General features: G+C 39.2%; 1 protein-coding gene across 2 annotated transcripts; it reads right to left on the bottom strand.

Annotated features, from left to right (window-relative positions):
* Positions 1–1,572: 1,572 nt before the first annotated feature.
* On the bottom strand, positions 1,573–8,248 carry LOC137788844 (suppressor of cytokine signaling 6). 2 transcript variants are annotated; one of them, XM_068581972.1, is made up of 3 exons: positions 8,077–8,248; positions 7,369–7,438; positions 1,573–6,608 (listed from the first exon to the last, which is right to left on the bottom strand). In XM_068581972.1, the coding sequence occupies exon 3, from the start codon at positions 6,480–6,482 to the stop codon at positions 4,872–4,874; it is 1,611 nt and encodes a 536-aa protein (XP_068438073.1). In that variant the 5' UTR covers positions 6,483–6,608; positions 7,369–7,438; positions 8,077–8,248; the 3' UTR covers positions 1,573–4,871. The 2 variants fall into 2 exon arrangements, with proteins under 2 accessions (XP_068438073.1, XP_068438072.1); XM_068581971.1 differs by having other exon boundaries at positions 7,897–8,248.
* Between the last annotated feature and the right edge of the window lie 4,467 nt (positions 8,249–12,715).

Raw genomic sequence — 12,715 nt, forward strand, 5'->3', positions numbered from 1 at the left:
GATGCTGTCTTTGACTATTCATGTTTTTGACTTACGGTTTACAGGCACAATACAGAATCCAAACGGGAACAAGCAGCACTTCCACCACCAAGGATCGGTGTCCCGTGAGTTACTGACTCACAGACCGACGCACTCAATACACAGCGCAATACACGGTCACCCCACGCCTTTGCCAAAGTATACCCCAATATATATTTGGCCTGTTACATCTGGCCTAACAAGAGTGGAAATTGTAGGTCCTGCGTATCTTCGCTTTGTCCTCCTGTCTGGGCCTGCTTACAGTGTGTGTGTTGTGTGTGAATTTTGTTTTTATGTCCCCCCCCCCCTCGTCCCCTCCCTACACACACACACACACACACACACAGTAGGCGGATTCATCAATTGTGCCACAACTTCCAGTTTTCGTGTCTTGACAATTGCAAAAATAGAACTGTAAACATATGTACATGACAATTAGGAAAGGGCTCTTAGATATAAAAAAAACATTCCTAAATTCCTGATTAGAGTATAAAAGGCACGTCAGTCAAGCACATTATTCATTAATGAGACCTAAACTGAGGCGAAAGAATATATGGACATTTCTGTTGATTTTATCAAGATTTTTTAGTTTACTTTTATCAGTTTCCTGTTTGCTTAAACAGCAGCCTGTTCGACATTTTTGTCACCTGACAACTTCCCTTCAAAGACAAGAGAAACACTCCTAAGCAGGTAACATCCTGGGTACGAAGTGGCAGAGTGAGCCGGCTGAATATCACAATGTTTGCAAATTCAAACCTGCTGAGATGGCGTGCCACGTCTTGACAAGTTGCACTCTCCGAGCAAAATAAAATCTCTCCCACTGAATTCAGAGTATAAACAGTTGGAAAAGCTGCAAATTTATAAAGAAAAAAGGGGGGAAAAAAGCAACAGTGGAAGGCGGAGATGAGTCCTTTCATGACGGCGCCATCTCCATATGACATGCGACCACCAGTCTGTGCCATGAATAAATCATCCTGAACCGGGCAGCGAGTAAACAGTTGTGTATCTTCACCTCAGATGCCATGAGAGGTCTGTCAGACACAGCAGTTAACAAAGTCTGCCTCCTCATCATGATGCAGACCGTATTTCAGGAGATCCAGGTCCAAATCCGACACCCATTACCCCCACCTTCTCCTCCCTCCTCTCCAATGCAGGAAGTCACCCGTGTTTCTCCAGAGACGACTGAAAGTTAAATCGAGGACGGTGGCAATGCTGCTAATCTTCCCCCAGAGTCTCCCCTTCACTCGGTTGTATTTAAAGACTGCCCGGGATGGTCTCTGTAAATTAGGCAACCAGTGATCTGGGACAAGCTACCAATTTGTACGCAGTGTGGAGAGAGAATCAATGCGACCTCATTGGTTTTATCTAACATAACTGCAAGCATGACAGGCTGGTGTGAAGAGCGACAGTGTCTGAACTCTGCCTGCAAGGTGCTCAAGCTCGTCAATGACGGATGCTTTCACAAAATAATTTCATTTGAGAACACAGTGTACAAAGATCTTTTTTTTTTTAGAATATAGTTTTTTTGTTTTTATTTATAATTTATAATTGGCAGATACAAAAAACTCTTGAACTGTATCCAAAGTGTGCAATAAATCACTGTTGATTTTTTTCCAAAAGAAAAATACAAAAAGACCATCTACTTTGGAAAGTTGACAGTTGACAACCAATGTAAACTGGAGTGAACTGGTAATTCTACAAAGGGTTTACGAATCGCTACTAATGCTCTTTTAACTGACTACAGTTGTTAAATCTGTTTTGCTCTCCCAAGATGAAAACCAAAGTCAATATGTTTAAATACATCTACATTGGTGACATTCTATTTCCCCGTTGTTAAATACAAGAAAGGCAATCATATCCGTAAGCAGCACAAATGTGTAAAAACACATTAAAATGAAATACGAGTTTACAAATTGTACCAAGATGTTCATGTGAGAGGGTAAACAAACAAAGGAGGGCGGGAGGGGGGGGGGGACATTTTGAAACATAATGTTGTAAACAATCACCTTCACTCACGGAGATGCACAAAAAGAAAACAGAGCTTGTTAAGTGCTAAACAGCTGTTATTAATTCAAAATGCTTCAGCAGTCTGAACAAGCATCAACTTCTGGAATCAAACATTGAAGGCAATAATGCTTAATAATTAACTAAATTGGTATTGAAATGTCACAGCAGCAACACCACATGAAACGGGTCCCTGCTCGGCAAAATCTGGTAACAAATTGTAAATCAAAAAGGAAATGCTATTAAAAGAACATTGTATTAAAAAAAGACTAACATTTTACTTTCACATTTCAACTGAAACAAATACACCCCCCTCCCCCTCCCAAAAAAAGTTTCAAATTTACATCCACGTCCTTGCCGTGATCCAACTCCTTGACATCCCATTAGCATTAGCAGAGGCGTTGATATGATGCTGGTGCCATACCCTTTATATCCCACAGATATGACAAAAACAAAACAATCTTGTTTAAATCTAAACAGTTATATGAACACATGAGGACAAATGTGTGACTTTAATATTTTTTTTAAAAACTGCCATCTGAAGGAGAACTCTAGGCAGGAGAGGATCTAAGCATGTCAACGGAGAATAGTCAAGTGCAAAAATGTGACAACGTTGTTCTTCTGATTCTCATGCTTTCTGAAACTGGTCTGCAGGCAGATAAAATGGATACCTCAAACAAGCGTACATTCTTTTTGCACAGCCCCATCCCCCAGATGGCAAATGTCACAAAATAAACTCACATAAGGATTCTAAAAAGAAATAACATTTCTTGTACACAGAATGTCCAGCCAACGTTTGTGACAGAAAAGTGTCCCTACACAGCCAAACGCACAACCTAGATCCTTCATTCCTATACAACTCAAAGGTTTAGGCTTTAAGATGCAAAGTCTTTAAACATGCAACACCATTTAAAGTTCCTATCTAATTTCTGCTGTGCTAGTCATGGTAACTTCCTCAGACACCGACATTTCCAGATAACTAAAACTAGAACTATGCACTAACGACCTACCAAAGCTGTCTGAGACCATTTTCCAAATACTTTTTAAAGGACACTGATGTCAAAAAAGATGCTCGTTTATAATGTGAAAACACAATTCCCTGTCAAAGTATCCATATAAAGCACTTGCGTAGCATACTGTGTGCTCTTCCCTTTACTCTGGCACAAACAGCCAAGTAGAGACAATCTGTGGGGTAGTGCAGCTCTGTGGGGACGATGTGAATAAGCAATGGCTAAATGTTTGTGTTTTTTTTTTGCAAATGTCCTTGAAACCTCTATGACACTAATGGTGCCACGCAGCTGTGATGTAACTTTTGTCGTGTGCCGAGATCCTGGCATCACTCGCATATGGCGAGGAGGACTTAACCCTGGCTTTCCCAAATCCTTTTACCTAAGCTCACACATTTTCTGGGCTTCTTTTGATACGGCTCATTAAAATTGACGAGAGGTCTGTTTGTCAGTTGCAGGTTAACTGAGGGCAATTGTCTTTACTCATAAGCGGCCTAAAGTAAATGTAATTGTGGATTAAACAGCTTTTTGCTCAGAGTTGCGCTTAAACACACTTTAACCATGACATTCCCTCTTATTAAGAGTAACTTTACTTTGCCCTTAATTGACCGTCGTTACATGCAGATACAAGCATTACAGATAGTGACAAAGTTGTTAGGCCTGAGCTGTGGTTCAGTTTTTGTAACATTCCTAATGCAGAAAGATTTAACGATTAATGGTAATACTTCAAAAAGGCTTATAGATCATCTTGATGGCGTTTCCACAAACAGCACATTCAAATCCAGCATCATCAGTACCTTTAGGTTTGCACATTATATAATGGCTACATGCAGCCATACTATTAAAAGTTCTCTTACCAAACTGTTAAAGCACTTACAGACTAGCACATTTTGGGCATCTTTTGCAACATCTTAATTTTGTGGGCCTAGTTTTTTAATTCATATGGTGATGTGGTTAGGGATTCATTTTTGTTTCTTTGACCAATAAGCATCCCTGTCTATTAATGTCTACGTTTATACAAATGAAAGCAGGAAACATGACTTGAATATAAAGGCTGCACCAGGCTAAGCATACTGAAGCACAACTGTATTTGTAGAAAGGCAGTTGTAACTTGAGTCAGAGAATACCTGAGGAAGAAACTTCATCCACTGGATAAGTAGATATGCTTGTAAATCAGGAGAAAAAAAATGTGGTTAACATGAAAATCATAGGTTGCCATCTTCAATTGTCTTACGATGAAGCCTCGCCTTGCTATTTGACGAATTGCATAGTAGGAATGCAAAATGTTGTTCTAATTTGTAGTTTGGTCATGCTGAAAAGCATGGTAAATGTTGCACAATTGGACAAGTAATACAAAGCAAAAGATGATCAAAATAGGTCAGTCTGCAGAAAATTTGACATTTGATTTTAAAATCTTAATTTTCATCTATTAAATGTACAATTTGGTGGATAAAAATTTATTTTATTTTGAAATTCTTTTTTTCCCCTACAGGCTAAATTTTAAAGGTGATGGCAATTCTTTGAAAATCTGCTCTACGTGCACAGCTGAATGTTACACTACACTAATCTATGCAGCTAAGACAATTTGGGTGTATTATGTATTCTATACTTTTGCAATAGATTATGTGCTGGCCTATGTTCCTGGAAGTAGAGCCTCCTAAAACCAGCAGAAATACCCATTAGAATGGAATGGAGGACTTAACAGTGACACAGTCACCTGGACACAAATCGAGAGCCACCAGAACCAATCATCTCAAAACTGTGGTTGTCTGTAAACCTTGTTTAAATCTCTTAACTGAACACAAAAGTGCAAATTGCTACCACTGTCCTATCTCTGTGTTCTCAGTAGTGCTTCTCTTGCAGATAATCTTTCATCTTGTTAGGTAAGGGCAGTTTCTGGATCAGATCTATCCTTGTGTATTGTCTAATGACAAAGCGACAGAGATACTGCAGAGAGCGCACTTGCATAAACCGAGATACTGGATTGGTTAGTCTGACAGGGTAGGTTGCAGACCCTGGTAAGCGAGACCTGGAATAGCAAAAAGCTCCATTCTCTGAGTCTCTGATGGAGTGTTCGATCAAGTCAACGATGGATGTGTGTCCCTCCACATCAGGCTGCTCATAGAAGCTGAAGCGTCCATTGGAGTGTTCAATGCGTGTGTGGAGGGTTTTGCCCTGTGACCTGAAACTCAGGCTGAGCAGGTACCTGTCATCTGAGCTGTCTCTGACCAGGAATGAGCCATCAGCCAAGTTGACAAGCTTTTCCTCTGCCTCCCAGCGTGTGATGGGGCCCCAGTACCAGCCCTGCCTCGCCAGCTTCTTCAGCTCCTCTGTCAGACTGGTGACAACCATGGGCCCGCTGCTCTGCACTGACTCGTACACCCGACTGACCCCAGGAGCTGAATTTGGATCAAAGTTGAGGTGGAGTCTCACCCTATCAGCTACTTGGCTGTCCAAAGAGCTGAAACCTGAAAAAGTCCTTGGAATACGTCCATTACTCATCATGAGTGGCAGGAGTGGAGAGAGGGGAGGTGGGACCTCTACTCGAGAATTTTGGAGCATCAAGCCAGCGGAACCAATGAGAAGACTATTAACTGAGGTTTCCATGAAGAGATCCGGAGGCATCCCACAAACCAGTTCATGTTCCTCCTGTCCCTGGTCTGTGTGGAGGGATGCATTGTCTGCTTCAGTCACCACCTCCATAGGAGAGGCGCTATCCAGGCAGAAAGAGTGGGACCCTTCTGGGTACATTCCCTCATCTAAAGGCATTGTGTACTGGATGTAGTCCTGGGGAGTCAACCCCAGCACTACAGGCACATCATTTTCATCGATATTTAGATGAAGCTCCCCATTTTGTGGCTGTTGGAGATTCTTTAAGGATTCTGCTTGGTCCTGAAAGAGCCCTTCCATTTGAAAATCATGAAATTCTTTCCGGACACCATTTAAGTTGGGACTTGGGCTGGGAGAGTGAACCATGGCTTTAACTTTTACCTCCATCTTGATACACGCTTCATCTGAGTTTACGGAGCGCAGAGGCCACGGTGAAGGGCTATAATGGTGACTACGTAGGGACGCAGATCTAAGGGGTCTCTGAGCTTTCACCTCATTGAAGCTGATGGGCACCGAAGAGGATGAGAAGCTGTCATCATCATCCACCGAGCCTATGGCAGAGGAGCTGCCTTTTACTTTTGCCTTCTGCTTAGCAGACAGTCTCCTTTTAAGTGATCCCATCAGACTCTCACTCTTTGAGCGGCTCTTATTCTGGCCTCCTTTGTCCTCTTCACTACCAAGGTCACACCCAGATAGCTCTTTGGTGTAGCAGCCCCCAAAAAGTGACTCTTCCTTCGAAAAATCCGTCGTCACCGAGGGCTGCTGGAGCATGACAAAGTCACCCTCCTCTTTGCCCTTTATGCTGAGGGACTTGCGGATGGTCTTAAGGCTTATCTTCTTCATTCTGACAGGCCCTCCAAAGTGGGGGCATGGGTTGACTCTGCTGGTTTCCTGATGAAAGTACTATCCACAGTGTCCCCCCATCAGGTCGCACGAAACAAGTCATGCATACAGTGGAGCCATCAAACCCTGTAGAAAGAACAAACACAAAACATTATAGATATTAAATTATAATATGTTCCAAAAGTCAACAAAATGCTAAATTCATGTCCACTAAAAAGATGTCATTTAACAACAGTACCGCACATTACAGTCAATTAGTTCAACAATTTCTCAGACCATCAGTTGAAAACATGAAGACATTCATTTTGTTACATAATAAATAATAACACAGCAAATCCTCAAAGTTGAGAAGCAGGGACCTGGAAATGTTTTGCATTTTAGCTTGAAAATGAAGAGATTACTTGATTATTAATTGTATTATTGTTTCAGCTCTAACCACTGTAATTTCAGCACAAAGGATTTGTAATAAAACAATGACTATATGTGGCATACTAAATGTCTTGTTGCAAATCCTTTGTTTCATTGAATGTTTGGAGTCTAATATCAACAGACATTAAAAGATGCTTCTTACTTTCCCAGGCTTGGCTGGCACAGATCACTGGCCTGCAGCATTGTTTACTATGGAACATACTAACAGTCTAATAACTAAAAGCCAGGACTTGTACCACAGGAGTTTGACAATGTATAATCTAATTTGCTAAAGTGTACAGCCAAACAATAGAAAATATATCCAATTCCAATAGTCAATGCCCATACAGTATTGTAATTCATTACTATGTTAAATTAACAAAAATAATTTATCAAGAGTATCTAGAGACATGTGCCACTGAGACTCGAGCTAAATAAAGCTGCTTGATATTAAGACAGCTGCAATCTGATTACTCACCATTATGTACAGGAAAATGGTGACTCAGTTGGATGGGTCAAGTTCCACTTCCACCACCTTTCATTTGATGCTATGAAAAACAAAACTAGTTAATTTGAGAAGTTCGACAAGTTGGTTATATATGGTAATAACACATTATGCAATACAATAGATATATACTAACACAAACAATATGTGTGAGTAAAGTCAACGTTAGCTTGGTATGTCCTGACCTGACAAGGCCTACCGTCACAACAGCATGCCTTTAGCTTAGCTACGCATGTTGGGTTGTGACTTTAATGACAATATTTTGACACAGTCTGCCCAACTACGATATAATAGCTAACGATACACTTCAAAACAGTAAGGCTATTAGAAACAATATAGTTAATCGATACAAATTGCCAATTTTAACATATATTGGCTTGCTTGTATGCTAACGTCAAATAGCTAACATACAGTTCACTAGTTTGTTAGCATAGCTACTTTCCAGACAAATCTGTAAACATGTAAATACGTATTATACATGCACATTATACTGTATCATACCCGGTCACTTCTGCGTGTTTTAGTGGGCGAAATAACCCAGAAGGGATGGCATCTCTCTTGCACAACACGTTCATGAAAGGTTCGCTTCTTCACAACTGTTGGCTAACGTTAGCTTTAGCTAATATTAGCTACATAAGTCAATCAGCTAGCTTTGTGAGCGTTTTCTGTCGAAAACATTACCGTCAGCCTCCCTTCAGTCAACTACTGCGCCCAAAGCGAGGTGTATCGCGTTATTGTGTCCGAGTTTGGTTCTTCTCTAAACCTGCCGGTTTACATTTCCGACTGGAATGACACAATAAGGTGAAATCTTTCTGTCTAGGTTGGCTAACACTTTGTAGCTGACGGCCTCTTCCTTTCTTCCTTTGTTGCCTGTTGAATTGTGGGAGCAGGATGAGATGCAGCGAATCAGCAGCTACAGCAAGTGTTTACGTCCCAGAGGCAGAGCAACCCAAACACTTTTGTGTATATATATTTTTTACTAAATATATAAGGGGGAAAAAAATACGAAATTGTCTTACCAAAGCATTACAAAATAGTTTCACTTAATCTGCAAATTATTTGATTCATAACCAAGCAATTAAGAGACCTAATCTGTATCATGCTTTTTTCATTTCACATAATGTTTCGAGGCCTGCGGTTGGAATGTTGTTTTGTACTTAAAGTGATAATCGCGAAGATTTTCAGTGAAATAAATATATGACATAATCTATATCTAAAGGAGGTAACATAATGTTGATTGAACCTATTACAATATGTAAATCTTTGCAGGATTATGAACTGTGTCAAAAATGCTGTATTACCATTTTCTCCACACAAAAATAGAACTATGCACACAATTCTGAAAAAATAGCATGTGAGTATGGGAAATAAAAGACTCCAGACTTCTAAATTCTAAGCACAATTCCACTTTTTTATCACACAAATAAAATTTTTAAATCAAACAGGGCTTAAATCCCATTAATTTCTTAGAGTGGTGGAGTGACACGCATCCTTCCCCAAATAACCTACACCACTAGATGCTATTGAGCAAAGTATTTCGCTATTCCCCAATGGGCTGCTCTGTTGCCAAAAGTAGCAGGAACTGGTTGTACAGGGCAGCAGCCAGGCATGGAGCAATCATGTGTTGCAAAAAACATTCATGTTCTGTGAACATCTGTGAAAAAGGATTATTGAGTTGGGATATAAACTGAACATAAAGGCTTAAATCAACGGCTCGATTTTCACTTTGTATTCATTCATTTATTGAATATTCAGTTGTTTTTTAACCAAGTTCTGTTAACACCATGCTTATTTAACAATTTAAAAATTAAAGCTAATGGCTAAAATGTATTTCGTGTTAGTTTATTTTAGAGCAAATAATGTGCGGTTTGCTTATTTGCTTAGCTTGCTAGTCACAAATTACAGTTTTTATACAGTATAACTTTCCTTCAGTGCAATAATCAGTCATCCATTTTCTGCTATATCAGATCACTGTGAATATCAACCACTACTTGTATTTAACTAAAGCTTCGTGTGTTTAGCCTTTATGCTTTAAGGTCTTTCTAATTTGTATTTGAGAAACATCAAGTTGCCGCTTCAAGTATTTTAAGTATTTGATGCAGCAACTAAAACTTGAACTCTGAAATGATACATTGGTTGCCTAATTAGTGTCAGTATTGTTCTAAAGTAAATTGTGTTTACCACAGCCAGGCTAATTTGATCCATATACTGAACATTACATTGTTTTTCCACACTGTCAAGTGTATGGCAGTCCTTTCCCCAACCTGCTTAGGGCAGCTGTGTGCAGACAGTTTCTATGCAAAGACTCTAATTACCAGGCCCTATTAGGGTTGATCAGGCTGCCTTCACTTGATGTGTTGGCACAGGAGGGGAGGGCTGGCATAGCGGGAGGAAGGAGGGGTGGCAGCTTTTAGATATAGCAACAAGGACACTGGGAAGGAAGGATGCAATGTGTCTATGCTAAATTAGACCTGACAAACAAACTTTAGTCTGGTTTATAGTTGTTGCCAGACAGTAAAAACAAGTAAGTATTCAGCGGGGGGCATAACCCAGACTACATCATGACAAGATAAACAGATCAAAGTTACCAAAGCAGGCTGTTTCACATGAATGAAATCTTGGAGTTTAATAGGGATTGAATATCCGCATGATGCTGTCCTCAGAGCACAACATGATGGCCTCCAGAGAACCTCTCTCTCTCTCAAGATCAATATTTCCGAAAGGATTTGAATGTATTCATAATTTCTCGAGTCGAGGCGGAACTTTGCGCACACAAAGTAAGGCCACACTGTTTAATGAGATATACCTGCACCTCGCACAGCCTCTTAATTTCAAATACTTTATTTGTAAAATAGGTCTTTGCCTGCTTCAGTTTAACTCAGTCCTTTTACTTGACTCCTTTACCGATGAGGGACTGCCAGTAGCCCCTCTGTGCCCACGCTCATGTCCTCAACACTTGCAGCGGAGCGGAAGACGGGTACAGCGGGCATGTCAAACAGTGACAGGGCCAGTGGGACTACTTGGGATATGTTTCAGGGATGACTGTGGAATAACATAGAAAGGGATTGCCTTAAAAATGCAGTCTGAGCATTTACTGTATGTAGGATGCTGTTTACACTTTTGCCTCTTTTTGCTGTGGTTCACTTTATTTAAGTAGATTCATTTGTTAATTTTCTGTTTTTGTCCTTGCGACATTTAAAAATCAATGAGTGTTCCATGCTTGAGTCAGGCCATAATATCACTTTTTTCCAGGTCTTCTAATATAGCACATAGGTTGCTCTTACACCAGCTACCTCCACATCCAATGTTAAACAATTAATCAATTTCCCATGCTCGCCTAACGTCACCCTTGAGTTTGCATTATTAAGTCTGGAAGTAAATGCTTGTATTTTGTTGCTGCTGGACGACTGCAATAATGATAATATTAATGAGCTGATTTGACCTTGATTTATGCAAGAAATAGTGTAAGGGCTACAACCAATCCTTTTGCCCAGCAGCCCTTGTGAAACATTCGGTGATAGACTGATGACATGGCTTAGTTTACTGCCACTTCACATATACATTCACATATACATTTACAAGCACGTTTATAGTCCTTAAATGGGCAAATGTGCATTGACTGGTTGCAAATTATAGTAAAGGGTCAGAGAAGGGTATTTTTCTTGAATTGTGTATATGGTTCCTACAGTTTGTTGTGATTTTGTTCCGTGTTTTGATCTTGTCACTGGAAATGAAATGCATATGAATACAGCTTTTCCAGCTATTTACAGTATGTTTTCTCTACCAGTTATCTCCAAAAGAAAAAGTGCATCAGCAGTATAATGCGCCATGATTTATGTCTGTTGGCCAATATGGACAGGTTCATGACTCATGATCAGCTTTAACCATTGTGAGTCCAGAGACAAAGAGTAAATCTGGCTTCAAAGTATTTAAATTGGCAGGATTTTTTACTTAGAGATCAGGCTTGTATTTATTACCCGCCCAAGGTGCTTTCTGGCACATGAGTGATTGAGCCTGATTTTAAATAAATGACAGATTTTACAAAGGATTTAACATGGTAAAACAAATCCCTAAATTGCCTTTGAAAACAAAGGCAATTAAAGATCGAAAGTGCAAAACACAAATATATCTTCAAACTTAATATACAATTATGTTACACATTTTTTTTACAAGGCATATGAATAAAGGGAGAACTGCAGTTTTTGGACACAAGGGAAAACATCTGTAAAGACATCTGGGAGAATTGCACACCTTGTGTCTGATGGTCAAAAATGCAGGACTGAAAGACATAAACCATAACCCACGTTTTCTATTTATTTAAAGTGATTTTGCTTCCTCTATGCAGCCTACTAACAAATGATACAAGACATTTGGTGGTTGTCAGACAGAAATGATATAATGTACTGTTTGAAGCAGACTCAAGAGCTATTGAGACCGCCTAGTCTGACCTGGGGCGATATATTTCTCCACCAGGCAAAGAAGACCTCCTCAGCTGTTTGGATGTCAGAACTCTCACTCTGTATTCTCATTGTACACCTGCTGAATGCCAACAACATTCCTAAAAGCTCAGACCTATATTCTGTAACAGAGTTTGGGCAAACATGAATACATTTCTTAACATTCAAGTTAAACCCTTTGGCAAGTTCATTGATATGACGCATGCTGTGCAGACAAACTTGGTTCCAACCCACAAAAACTTTGTTTTAAATTCTGATCAAGGTGCAGCAAAGGTTTCCAAACATAACAAATGTGTCACACAAAGATACAGGGGTGTGTAAAGAATTATATATATATATATATATATATATATATATATATATATATATATATATATATATATATATATATATATATATGTATATATATATATATATATATATATATGTATATATATATATATATATATATATATATACACACACACACACATATATATATATATATATATATATATATATATATTCATTGTGACTCATTGTGATAGAAGCTCTAGAATAAGGATGTGATATATCTAAAATTAAAGTTGCTTAAGAAAATTATTATGATATTTGTAAAATGTACTTGCATATAAAGTAATGGATTATGAAAGCGTAGATTATTATTGTCCCTCAAACTCTTCTCGGTGACAGTAGACTATACAGCAGGCAGCCAAAGATAATTATGGGCTTAAATTCTTTTGGAATTATCCATAGCTGTGCTATTATATTATTATCATATAAAATTACCATTTGCTAAGTTTGTTAATTATCGCCCTGTCGGCTGATCATATCCACATCACATCTCAAGTGTGAGATCTTGTGCAATTGGGTCAACTTTACAC

This window comes from Clinocottus analis, unplaced genomic scaffold (genome assembly GCF_023055335.1).
Source record: "Clinocottus analis isolate CAN_PGR_092001 unplaced genomic scaffold, fCliAna1.0.p SCAF_18, whole genome shotgun sequence".
NCBI lineage: Eukaryota > Metazoa > Chordata > Actinopteri > Perciformes > Cottidae > Clinocottus > Clinocottus analis.